This window comes from Entelurus aequoreus, linkage group LG11 (genome assembly GCF_033978785.1).
Source record: "Entelurus aequoreus isolate RoL-2023_Sb linkage group LG11, RoL_Eaeq_v1.1, whole genome shotgun sequence".
NCBI classification, from domain to species: domain Eukaryota; kingdom Metazoa; phylum Chordata; class Actinopteri; order Syngnathiformes; family Syngnathidae; genus Entelurus; species Entelurus aequoreus.
This window is the reverse complement of record NC_084741.1, coordinates 10,152,237-10,166,259: the sequence shown is the minus strand read 5'-3', so window position 1 is coordinate 10,166,259 and position 14,023 is coordinate 10,152,237. Positions and strand designations below refer to the sequence as shown.

Below are 14,023 nucleotides of genomic sequence, written 5' to 3'. Positions count from 1 at the left end.
GACAGTGCACTCCCTTTGCCCCTCCCCCTTCCCCTAACCCTAACCCTAACCACAACCCTAACCCGCCAGTGCCTCCAACCCGTCGCTTGGTGGCGCCCTGCCGTTCGTGGGTCCCCCGCGGCCCTGTTATCGAAATGTGGTGAGGGGCTCAGACGCCTCAATCAATCAACACAGGAGTCAGAGGATTGATCAAAGAAAACATTTTAATACATTCACCAAACATAACCATACTTACCTGTGTGTTTGGCCACTGTGTGATGCACAACATATGTCGAGGGGACACATCACACATGTAGGCGTTTTCTTTGATCCATAGGTTTGAGTAGTCGCTGGCGACACTGCAGTGGGAAGCTTAAGCCCCGCCCCCCTGCAGCTCACCTATATATATATCCTCCTCCTGCCAGCAGGCTCATTCCCTCTCCGGCCGTGATGAGGGGACATCCGGCCGTGAAGACAAATAGGGAAGCCTCAGGAGATTAGAAGTGCTCCACCTACTAGGGAATTAGTAGCGTCCCAGTAGGCATGAGGTCAAAAGCCAACCTGACGAGGCCTAGGGGGCCGAAACGCGTCGTTGGACAGCCGCAGGGATTCTTCGAGTGTGTCTGCCACCACATTGAGCGCCCGCAATGGGAGTTATGTCGGATAGGGTCCCGGGGGTCCTGCGTTTGGCGTGGGCGTCGCCTTGACGGGTTGCAGACGGACAGTGCACTCCCTTTGCCCCTCCCCCTTCCCCTAACCCTAACCCTAACCACAACCCTAACCCTAACCCTAACCCTAACCCTAACCCTAGTTCGTTAGTATACAAACGTACGTTTGTATACTGACTAAAAAAACTATGCGTACATATGTACACATATGTATATATGTATACATATACATATGTTTAAATATGTATATATACACATATGTATATGTATACTTATGCACACACATTACTGTAGATGAAACTTAACATGTTCCTACCTTTAAGACCTGTGTTTCCAATCTGTCCGTCCGCTCTTATCATCCCAGGAATTCCTCGAGAACCAGGCAAACCATGTGGTCCTTGTGGAAGCGTTGATCCCGGAGGTCCAGGAGAGCTGGGGGGTCCCATGGCACAGCCCTTTTAGTGCTCACTGCTACTGCTGCCAGCCTCTCTGTCACAACAGAGATTGATTTAGTATAATGTGGAGATTAAAAAATATAACCCTAACCCTAACCCTAACCCTGTACATACATCTTATACACAATAACTCTAATTCCAGTACTTCCTATAAAACCCTAACCATTCCCTCGCCACTACATCTCCCACAGTCTCCAGTTGGACCGTTATGTCCAAGGTCTCCCCTCACTCTGTGCTGCAAACAAATTTAGGCTGAATACAAGTGCATGAAGTGTATATTTACTTAACACATGATCATACACAACTCACCTGTCCTTTAGGGCCAGATTCTCCAGACATACCCTGTCACAAACAAACAACTCACCTGTCCTTTAGGGCCAGATTCTCCAGACATACCCTGTCACAAACAAACAACTCACCTGTCCTTTAGGGCCAGGTTCTCCAGACATACCCTGTCACAAACAAACAATCATGAGTTACTGATTTTAATGATTGTAGGCTCTGGTCCTTTAGGTTTGTTTTCCTACGTTTAGTAAGCACAGCATCAAGAAACGGTTGTGTTTATACATGTAGAGTTCAACTATGAAAAAGTTTGAATGCAGCGTTAAAAGATTGTCCAACAATAGTCTGTAGAAAAACATGCAGAATGAGGGTTCCTACTAGTTGCGGGGAAAAAAATACTGAAACACAAAGACTCTCTTTTTTTTTTTAAAGTACTATTAATGTATAATCTATACAAGATTAATTTCTGCTCAGCTATTCATTAAAACTAAACCAGGGATGTCCAAAACTTTACCACAAAGGGCCGCACACTGAAAAGTTATCGAATGTAGGGGCCATTTTGATATTTGTTGTTTTTAAAACCTTAAAGTCTTTCCTTGAGGATTGTTAAAAGTCCTAGGGACCCAAAAGGGGTCTCAGTCAAATAATATATTATGTGTCTTTGCTTTCAACATTGAAATATTAATAGGTCAACTTCAGAAAGTCCAAAATGACTGTTCTTACCTTTTCACCTTTCTCACCAGCCAGCCCCTCCACACCAGGGTCTCCCTTCAAGCAGAAAACTGAATATTTGTTAGTGTTTCCTGAAATAATGAAGGCTCCAATCATTCACAAACAAAAGTGATACTCACAATGTCTCCTTTGGGTCCACCTCTTCCTTGGAAGCCCTTTGAATGACAAGAGACAAACTTATACATGTATGACATGGTGGAGTTAAAAATATACTGTAAATACATCTCATACACAATAACTAATTCCAGTACTTTCTATAAAACACTACCTTTAGGAGAAAGTGTAAGTATTGATGCCCTACTGTTTAGGACAGAAAAACTTGTATAATTTACTTTAGACCTATAGAAGAACATATAAGTATTGATGTACTACAGTACAAGGACAGAAACACTTATATAATATAATTTTGACCTTTAGGGGAAAGTAAGTATTGATGGACAGAAACACTTATATACCGTACAATCTTTACAAAAAAGTGTATGTATTGATGTACTGAAATACTTATATAGTATACTACCTTTAGGAGAAAGTGTAAGTACTGATGTGCAAGGACAGAATCACTTTTATAATATACTATCTTTAGAAGAAGTGTAAGTATTGATGTACTGAAATACTTACATAATATACTACCTTAAGGAGAAAGTGTAAGTATTGATGTACTACAGTGCAAGGACAGAAATACATATAATATACTACCTTTAGGAGAAAGTGCAAGTATTGAAGTACTGAAATAATTATGTAACACACTATCTTTAGGGGAAAGTGTAAGTATTGATGTACTACAGTACAAGGACAGAAACACTTATATATATAGTATATTTAGAAGAAACTAAGTATTGATGTACTGAAACACTTATACAATATTGTATCTTTACAGGAAGTGTAAGTATTCAGGTACTGAAATACTTAGAAGACAATTTAAGTAATGATGTACTACAATACAAGGAGAGAAATACTTATATAATCTTTAGAAGAAAGTTTATGTATTGATGTTCTACAGTACAACGACATAAATACTTACACATTGTATCTTTAGAAGAAACTAAGTATTGATATACTGAAATACTTATATAATTTACTATCTTTGGAAAAAAGTGTAGGTATTTATGTACTGAAGTACGTATATAGAAGAAAGTGTATGTATTGATATACTGAAATACTTACATAATATACTACATTTAGGAGAATTTAGTATTGATGTACAATACAAAGACGCAAAAACGTATAATATACTATCTTTAGAAGAAAGTTTATGTATTGATATACTGAAATACTTATATAATATACTACTTTAGAAGAGAGTGTATGTATTACAGCAAAAGGACATAATTACTTATATATTATACTATCTTTAGGAGAAAGTGTAAATACATACGTATATGCTATCTTTGGGAGTATTGATGTACTACAGTACAAGGATAGAAACACATACTATATTTCAAAGACAGTGTATGTATTGATGCACTACAGTACAAGGACAGAAATACTTATATAATATACCAAGTGTAAAAGACAGCATAACGGTTTAGGGTTAGGCCACCGTGAGCAACGTGAGCTGAGACCGTCTCTACACAAGTCCCAGTATGTAATGTTATAAATGGCATCAACGCGCCAGTGACACAAGATTTGAAGTGGTTTATGCTATATATATCCACCTCTGCAATTGGTGAGATATATACTACTCACAAGGGTGATTTGGCTGAAGATAAGGTGCCTCGAACGCCGAGTGGCCCATTGTTCCCCTGCAACCATGCCACAGCGCGGATCAAAACAATCCAAGCTGCTGACAGAAGCACATTGTATATATGTTATATCATTTCATAGTTAGTTAGAATAAATAAATACAATAACATTTCACCACATCTAGTGTGTGTGTGACAATCATTGGTACTTTAATCTTTAATCTTAATCTTAATAAAATAATGTTTTAATTTTCAATTTAACTCTATGGAAAAACTCACAAGGACGCTGGTTAATATTAAATATGATTATTCAGGGTCAAAAGATGTGTGTGTTGAATCTGTATGGGCCAAATATTGATGAACCTGCTTTTTTTGAAGAAATAAGTGACATTACCATTTACCATTTACCATGTTGCAAGAACAACAAGGGGAAATTATTACTGTAGGGGACTTTAATGTTACCTTGGATAAAGTTCTGGACCGAAAAGGGAATTTTTCAATGGATTATCATCCTCAATCTTTACAAAAAATTCACAATGTTATGGATGCATTTGATTTAATTGATATCTGGAGATTCCAAAATCCTAGGTTAGTACTAAACATAGAACCAGGCTAGTCGTATTGACTATTTTATTGATATCATTTTCATTGCTAAACAAAGTGACTGCAATATCAATCCATGATAAATTGCGTTCTGATCATAATTGTATAGGATTAAATATTGCAATTGAAGATAATACACGTGGGCCCAGATATTGGACGTTGAATCAAATGCTTCTACAGGATTATGAATTTATTGAAAAAACTAAGCAATTTATTACTGACTTATTTAAAAATAATATAGGATCATTAAATCCCCAAATCGTCTGGGAAGCCTTCAAATGTTGTTTTAGGAGATATGCCATTGCGTAATCTTCATGGGAAAAAAACAACTTAAAATGGCAGAACAGGAATTAAAGAAAGAAATTGAGGATTTACAAAAAAACATTGATAGTAATAATAATCTAATTAGTGAGCAACTGAATTCCTTCACAGCCAAACAAGAGGAGTTAGCAGACTTAGTTGAAAAACAATTATTGAAAAGTTATGACTGCAACAGAGCAATCTGGATGAAAAAAAGTGAGAAGTGTTCAAAATTATTTTGAAATATCCAAACAAAAAGTACTTTTAAAAAGAACATTTCCAACCTTAATAAAACAAATGGAAAGGTATTGGATACACACACCACGTTGTTGAAAGAAATGGAAAATTACTTTAGAAATATTTTTGCTAATCCGGTAATCTCTCTTGAAACTAAAAAAAAATTTCCAGAAAATTGAATTTAGAAGAAAGCCATTCATGTGAAGGCCTCATTAGAGAGGAAGAATTTGTGGAAGCTGTTACGTCTTTTCATCCAGGGAAAACCCCAGGATTAGATGGAATAGCTATTGAGGTTTGACTAGTATTTTATACAGAGGTTAAGAAACTACTGCTTTTGTAGTTATAATTACTCATATAAAGCAGGTTTTTTGTGTAACACTCAAACAGAAGGTCTTAATTCTTTATTATTGAAACAGGAAATAAATGGTCAGTATAAAGACCCAGTTTATCTAAAAAATTGGAGACCAATTACACTTCAGTGTTACGATGCTAAGATCCTGGCAAAATGTTTGGCTACACAACTTAAGTCTGTTTTGTCAAATATTAGGGTCAGGGATAGGGTTAGGGTCAAATATTATTCACCAAGATCAATCAGGTTTCCTACCAGGAAGAAACATAGGAAACAATATTAGACAGTTATTAGAAATGATAAAAAATTATAATATGGAAAATAAAAGAGGAATAATTTTTGTAGCCAACCTTGAGAAGGCATTTGACAAAATTAGCTTAGATTTTATTTGTAAAAGCTTAGTTTTTTTCTATTTTGGCAACACCTTATTACACTGGATGAAGACGCCATATATTAAAAATAACTGTAGAATCATCAATAATGGATACATCTCTGGGACAATACCTCTATTAAGAGGTCTAAAACAAGGGTGCCCTTTGTCTCTATACTTATTTATTATTGCTATGGAAATATCGGCGATTAAAGTTAGATTGAATAAAAATATTGAAGGGCTCAGTAATAATAATATTGAAAGTAAAATAATGTATGCAGACAATACAAGTTTCTTTATCAGCCCCAATCCTCATTGGTGGCGGAACCTTCTTAATCTTTTGGACATATTTTCACACCAATCTGGGTTTAAGCTTAATTATGATAAATGTAAAATAATAAGGATCGGAAATCTAAAGCGAACGTCTTTTCGAATGGAATGCAAAGTGCCTGTTTTGTGGACAGATGGACCAGTTAACATACTTGGTGTTGTTGTCCCAGAGAAGCTAGAAGATCTAGGCTCAGTAAATTATGATAATCGACTAAGAAAGCTGGATAAAATTATGCAATTATGGAAAGGGAAATCCATAACCTTGCATGGTAAAATATCTATTGTCAACTCGTTAATTATTCCTCAATTTATTTATTTGTTTTTGTCATTACCAGCTCCATCACAAAACTTTTTTAAGATTTATGAGCGGAGGGTCTTCGATTTTGTCTGGAACGGCAAACCAGAAAAGATTAAATGAAAGGTTTTGTACAAAGAGTATGAATATGGGGGCCTGAAACTTCTCAACCTTGAAGCTATGTGTCTGTCTTTAAAAGCATCAATTGTTCCAAAGATGTATTAAAACACTGAGTGGTACACAAGTGTCCTGTTGGACAAAAAACATGTACTGTATCAAAAGAAATTGTATCCTTTTTTACAAGTGATCCCCTCCCATTTTTCTTATGTAGAGAGTCTGCTGGGAAACATGGCGGGGTTCATAAAGGAAACAATCCACTCATAGTGGTGTTTTCAATTTGATGTGCCAGAAAAAAGAGATGACATTTTGCAGCAGTTAATATGGATAAACTCTAATATTGTAATAGATGGAAAGCCTTTCTTTTGGAAAAATATGTTTGAAAGAGGAATCATTTTTGTCAATGATATTATCAATGAGAACGGTAAGATTATGAAGTATGATGAATTTAGAGCTATGTATGGTGATGCTTGCTCAAGCTTTTCATTTCATGAACTAACTGGAGTAATTGGGAAAAAATGGAAACAAATAATTAATTATGGAACTACTAATTTATTAGTTTGTAAACCTCTAATAAGAAATTCTAGTTGGCAAAAAGGAACTAAAATAAATAGAAAATTATATAATTTTTATTTAATAAAGAAATCCTTGAAGGCTGCCTCATACAACACAAATGGAAAATGGGAGGACTTTTTTGACTGCTTTTTGACTGATGCCATATTCAAACTAATCTATAAAATCACTATCGATGTGCAAAATCGTTATTTTCAAATGAAAATTATCTATAACTTCTTACCAACGGGAAAAATGTTAAAACTATGGAATGTGACAGAATCGGATGATTGCCGATTTTGTTGTCAGGAGCCTGAATCCACCCTGCATTTGTTTTGGTATTGTCATATTGTGTCTTTGTTTTGGGTGGAAGTTGAAAAAATGTGTTTAAGGATTGGTTTGTTTATGAAGCTTGATGTGGTTTCTGTTATTTTAGGAGAGTTCATTGACAATCATGATTTAGTCAATTTAATTATAGAACTCGGGAAAAGGTTTATTTTTAAGGCCAAAAACAGATATTCACTTAGTATTACTCTCTTTAAAACATTTAGTCAGTATTTTTTAACTTTACAAAGTTATATGGTTGAAACCAATAATGATGCCAAAAAACATTAAAAAAAGATGGGAAGTCCTCAAATGCTTATTTTGAAAATGTAATTTTGTTTATAGATTATATGCAATCTGTTGTTGTGTTTCCTAATTTGAGTGTACATAAATGAAGGTGTGTGTTGCTGAGCCCGACCTGGACATAATCGGAACTGTACATAAATGATTATTTTGAAAATTTAATTTTGTTTATACAAACCCCGTTTCCATATGAGTTGGGAAATGGTGTTAGATGTAAATATAAACGGAATACAATGATTTGCAAATCCTTTTCAAGCCATATTCAGTTGAATATGCTACAAAGACAACATATTTCATTTTCAAACTCATAAACTTTTTTGTTTTTGGTGAAAATAATCATTAACTTAGAATTTCATGTCTGCAACACGTGCCAAAGTAGTTGTGAAAGGGCATGTTCACCACTGTGTTACATGGCCTTTCCTTTTAACAACACTCAGTAAAGGTTTGGGAAGTGAGGAGACACATTTTTGAAGTGGAATTCTTTCCCATTCTTGCTTGATGTACAGCTTAAGTTGTTCAACAGTCCGGGGGTCTCCCTTCTCACATTGCAGGGGCCACACATTTTCAATGTCTGGACTACAGGCAGGCCAGTCTAGTACCCGCACTCTTTTACTATGAAGCCACGTTGATGTAACACGTGGCTTGGCATTGTCTTGCTGAAATAAGCAGGGGCGTCCATGGTAACGTTGCTTGGATGGCAACATATGTTGCTCCAAAAGCTGTATGTACCTTTCAGCATTAATGGTGCCTTCACAGATGTGTAAGTTACCCATGTCTTGGCCACTAATACACCCCCATACCATCACACATGCTGCCTTCTACACTTTCACCCTAGCACATGTCTTGACCACTAATACACCCCCATACCATCACAGGTGCTGCCTTTTACACTTTCACCCTAGAACATGTCTTGGCCACTAATACACCCCCATACCATCACAGGTGCTGGCTTTTCAACTTTGCGCCTAGAACAATCCGGATGGTTCTTTTCCTCTTTGGTCCGGAGGACACGACGTCCACAGTTTCCAAAAACAATTTGAAATGTGGACTCGTCAGACCACAGAACACTTTTCCACTTTGTATCAGTCCATCTTAGATGAGCTCAGGCCCAGCCAAGCCGACGGCGTTTCTGGGTGTTGTTGATAAACGGTTTTTGCCTTGCATAGGAGAGTTTTAACTTGCACTTACAGATGTAGCGACCAACTGTAGTTACTGACAGTGGGTTTCTGAAGTGTTCCTGAGCCCATGTGGTGATATCCTTTACACACACTTGTTGATGCAGTACAGCCTGAGGGATGGAAGGTCACGGGCTTAGCTGCTTACCTGCAGTGATTTCTCCACATTCTCTGAACCCTTTGATGATATTACGGAGCGTAGATGGTGAAATCCCTAAATTCCTTGCAATAGCTGCTTGAGAAAGGTTGTTCTTAAACTGTTCAACAATTTGCTCAGGCATTTGTTGACAAAGTGGTGACCCTCGCCCCATCCTTGTTTGTGAATGACTGAGCATTTCATGGAATCTACTTTTATACCCAATCATGGCACCCACCTGTTCCCAATTAGCCTGCACACCTGTGGGATGTTCCAAATAAGTGTTTGATGAGCATTCCTCAACTTTATCAGTATTTATTGCCACCTTTCACAACTTCTTTGTCACGTGTTGCTGCCATCAAATTATAAAGTTAATGATTATTTGCAAAAAAAAAAAAATTGTTTATCAGTTTGAACAGGAAATATGTTGTCTTTGTAGCATATTCAACTGAATATGGCTTGAAAAGGATTTGCAAATCATTGTATTCCGTTTATATTTACATCTAACACCATTTCCCAACTCATATGGAAACGGGGTTTGTAGATTATATGCAATCTGTTGTTGTGTTTCCTAATTTTGAGTGTACATAAATGAAGGTGTGTGTTGCTAAGCCCGACCTGGACATAATCTGGACTGGACCTGGTTTTAAGAACCCTTTAAACAATCTAATGTCATGGACAACCAGGTCTGGTGAAGATAAGGTCCTTTTTTAAAAAATTAATAAAATAAAATAAGATAAATAAATTAAAAACATTTTCTTGAATAAAAAATAAAGTAAAACAATATAAAAACAGTTACATAGAAACTAGTAATTTATGAAAATGAGTACAATGAAGTGTTAAAGGTTAGTACTATTAGTGGAGCAGCAGCACGCACAATCATGTGTGCTTACGGACTGTATCCCTTGCAGACTGTATTGATATATATTGATATATCATGTAGGAACCACAGACTGTATCCCTTGCAGACTGTATTGATATATATTGATATATCATGTAGGAACCAGAATAGTAATAACAGAAAGAAACAACCCTTTTGTGTGAATGAGTGTAAATGAGTTTAAATGGGGGAGGGAGGTTTTGTGGGTTGGTGCACTAATTGTAAGTATCTTGTGTTTTTTATGTTGATTTAATAAAAAAAATAAAAAAATAAAATATTTATTAAAATTAAAAAAAAGACAGCATAATGATGTACTACAAGGACAGAAACACATGTTATACTATCTTTAGAAGAAATTGTAAGTATTGATAAATACTTATATAATATACTATCTTCAGAATAAATTCAAAGTACTGAAGCACTACAAGGACAGAAATATTTCATCCTGCTTGAATGTATGACTTGTATTCAACTCCTGGGTAAACACTGCCCCCTGGTGGACTTTTTCACCACATACCTTGTCTCCTTTGGTTCCACTCAGACCTTGAGCACCTGGAACGCCCATCGGTCCTCTCTCTCCTTTGCTTCCCTGTCATATATGAGAACAATGAATAAGTATTGTACTTTCAACACAATGTATTGCAAAACACTTACAGCCTTTCCGACTATTCCTTGTGGAGCCACTGGACCGCGCTGACCTCGGTCTCCCTGCAGTTACACGTATGAGGTGAGTATCTGGAGTCAGTGTTATTGACTAAAGTATTTACCTTGGGACCAGAAACTCCTTCCATACCAGGAACCCCAGGCTCGCCCTATAGCAACAAGTCATTTCAGGTGTACAGTAGAAAAACAGTCAAATCAATAAGCACTGGTACTTACCAAAGGTCCAGGGGTTGACCTCTCAAAGGTCCAGGGGCACCGGACATGCCAGCATGACCTCTGGGACCAGGCTCACCCTAGCAAGAGAAAAAGTGGTTAAAAGTGAAGTGCATAATGTAAAAAGTTTGATTTAATAGTGCTTACTTTATCTCCAGGTCCACCTTTGGCCCCAGGACTACCAGGCAATGCCTAGAGAGAGAAATACAGCACAATCATACACATGTACTAGAACAGACTCTTTATTTAGGACCACATGTTACAGTGAATGAATATGCATTTTAATATATAATCACCTCATGATAGTATTACACAATTCCCTAAGCCAGTGATTCTCTAACTGTGGTACATAAATATGCAAACACAGTATTACTGTTCAAACTATGGCCAAAAATATTCAATGAATACTTATGGCCACTATGCAACTGTATTTCAATGTTGGTCATTATGGTGGTACTTGGAGAGCAAAGTTTTTTTTCCTGTAGTAGCTACTTGGAGAACAACCGTTACATATTTGCTATTGAAGTCATAAGTCAGGGGAACAAGCATTTAAACAAATAAATTATTGGAATATAAATGTTAACACCGGGTGTCTACATTTTTTCACCAAAAAGTCAAAATATGCGGGCACCGTTTTAATATATTTTTATTTTGTAAAAATAATACTCAAAACAGACATTAAAGACAAAACTTAGGCTATGTCCACACGAACACCGAGTGTTTGTGTTGCAGGTCGCAGGTAGCCAGGACAAGCAGTCAGATAATAATGTCCTGTTAAACTGCAGGAAAAATCACACAGAATGTTTCAGATGTTTACAGACTGGTCGCTCTCATCACAATTTATTAACAGAAATTACAAATTCACTTCATTTCTCATATCTTTTGTCACTTTGTATTATCATGTCAATGTATTTTACTTTATATTCACCTCTATTTTCATCAAAACACTCAATAAACTATCATTAAACCGTTACTGTATCACTGGAGTTATAATTACCATAACAATACTGTATGCCTTTGCCATATATTTTCACATATCCACATCATCACTCCAAAACATACAATATAGTGCCCAATTAGACATTATTTCACTGTCTTGTCTTTCTCATGAATATTCACCTTTAACTTAATGCACTTTTTAGCAACATTCATTTAAACACTTTACTTTTCTTCATATTCTTCTTCTTATAATAGCAGCTTTAAGTTACTGTACTTGAAATGTTCATTGACCATTCCTGAGAGCTTAACTTATATAACCATGTCTAAACACAACAAAATAGCATGTAAAACCTATTCCAGAACACACACATTATACACAAATACATGATCAAATCAATAAGAAAACTGGAGCTCTAATTTGGGAGTCTGAATTAGGATCAAAATTTCCTATATAAACATTGTGCACTCACATGCCATTTTGTATGAATGACTGCAGCCAGACTACTGAGCTCTGCACAAACACTAACTACACCTTGCAAACTACTGAGCTCTGCACAAACACTAACTACACCTTACAAACTACTGAGCTCTGCACAAACACTAACTACACCTTGCAAACTACTGAGCTCTGCACAAACACTAACTACACCTTGCAAACTACTGAGCTCTGCACAAACACTAACTACACCTTACAAACTACTGAGCTCTGCACAAACACTAACTACACCTTGCAAACTACTGAGCTCTGCACAAACACTAACTACACCTTGCAAACTACTGAGCTCTGCACAAACACTAACTACACCTTACAAACTACTGAGCTCTGCACAAACACTAACTACACCTTGCAAACTACTGAGCTCTGCACAAACACTAACTACACCTTGCAAACTACTGAGCTCTGCACAAACACTAACTACACCTTGCAAACTACTGAGCTCTGCACAAACACTAACTACAGCTTGCAAACTACTGAGCTCTGCACAAACACTAACTACACCTTGCAAACTACTGAGCTCTGCACAAACACTAACTACAGTTTGCAAACTACTGAGCTCTGCACAAACACTAACTACAGCTTGCAAACTACTGAGCTCTGCACAAACACTAACTACACCTTGCAAACTACTGAGCTCTGCACAAACACTAACTACACCTTGCAAACTACTGAGCTCTGCACAAACACTAACTACACCTTGCAAACTACTGAGCTCTGCACAAACACTAACTACACCTTGCAAACTACTGAGCTCTGCACAAACACTAACTACACCTTGCAAACTACTGAGCTCTGCACAAACACTAACTACACCTTGCAAACTACTGAGCTCTGCACAGACACTAACTACACCTTGCAAACTACTGAGCTCTGCACAAACACTAACTACACCTTGCAAACTACTGAGCTCTGCACAAACACTAACTACAGCTTGCAAACTACTGAGCTCTGCACAAACACTAACTACACCTTGCAAACTACTGATCTCTGCACAAACACTAACTACACCTTGCAAACTACTGAGCTCTGCACAAACACTAACTACACCTTGCAAACTACTGATCTCTGCACAAACACTAACTACACCTTGCAAACTACTGAGCTCTGCACAGACACTAACTACACCTTGCAAACTACTGAGCTCTGCACAAACACTAACTACACCTTGCAAACTACTGAGCTCTGCACAAACACTAACTACAGCTTGCAAACTACTGAGCTCTGCACAAACACTAACTACACCTTGCAAACTACTGATCTCTGCACAAACACTAACTACACCTTGCAAACTACTGAGCTCTGCACAGACACTAACTACACCTTGCAAACTACTGAGCTCTGCACAAACACTAACTACACCTTGCAAACTACTGAGCTCTGCACAAACACTAACTACAGCTTGCAAACTACTGAGCTCTGCACAAACACTAACTACACCTTGCAAACTACTGAGCTCTGCACAAACACTAACTACACTTTAGAGTTAGGCTCCAGCATCAGAATGTGTACTTGAAGTTATAAAGATCACATGGATATTATTCAGTGAGTTGATTGAGCAAAACTAACCTGTTAAACAGGAAGAAAAAGCACACAGAAGGTGTCAGTTGTTTCCAGACTGGTCGCTCTCATCACAATGACAAGAAGCTTCCGGTCTGCAGGTGATAGCATTCAATTGGGAAGAGACGCTCTACTGCCCCCTACTGACCAAGGTGAATACTGATAAATGTGGAATGACAGCTCCAAAAACAAATTCAAACCACAAAATAAAATCGATAAAACAACTGTGACACATTATGGGTGGGTCACATTTTCAAAAAGACATATTTGGGGTGAAAACAATGTTCATCCACACAAGTGTAGCTTCAAAAGTGTCTCTGTCTACACACAAACACAAACACTTGCTGGCATGCACATTTTGTCCAATCAGAAGCCTGACAAAT

The 14,023-nt window shown here is 37.1% G+C and overlaps 1 protein-coding gene across 1 annotated transcript; it reads right to left on the bottom strand.

The window, feature by feature from the left end:
- Nucleotides 1-1,238: 1,238 nt before the first annotated feature.
- On the bottom strand, nucleotides 1,239-13,708 carry LOC133660562 (collagen alpha-2(IX) chain-like). Its single transcript, XM_062064110.1, has 9 exons — nucleotides 13,650-13,708; nucleotides 10,793-10,837; nucleotides 10,649-10,725; nucleotides 10,537-10,581; nucleotides 10,424-10,477; nucleotides 10,287-10,358; nucleotides 2,236-2,271; nucleotides 2,108-2,152; nucleotides 1,239-1,554 (listed from the first exon to the last, which is right to left on the bottom strand). Exons 4-9 carry the CDS (start codon nucleotides 10,558-10,560, stop codon nucleotides 1,474-1,476), a joined length of 312 nt encoding a protein of 103 aa, XP_061920094.1. The 5' UTR covers nucleotides 10,561-10,581; nucleotides 10,649-10,725; nucleotides 10,793-10,837; nucleotides 13,650-13,708; the 3' UTR covers nucleotides 1,239-1,473.
- Nucleotides 13,709-14,023: the final 315 nt, after the last annotated feature.

Excerpts from the sequence above, each read along its gene's own strand:
- LOC133660562 (XM_062064110.1), bottom strand. The coding sequence starts at position 10,560 with ATGGAAGGAGTTTCTGGTCCCAAG. Across the intron at positions 2,272-10,286 it reads GTGGAACCAAAGGAGACAAG|GGCTTCCAAGGAAGAGGTGG; the intron begins GTATGTGGTGAA and ends TGTCATTCAAAG. Across the intron at positions 1,555-2,107 it reads CTGGTGAGAAAGGTGAAAAG|GGTATGTCTGGAGAACCTGG; the intron begins GTAAGAACAGTC and ends TGTTTGTGACAG.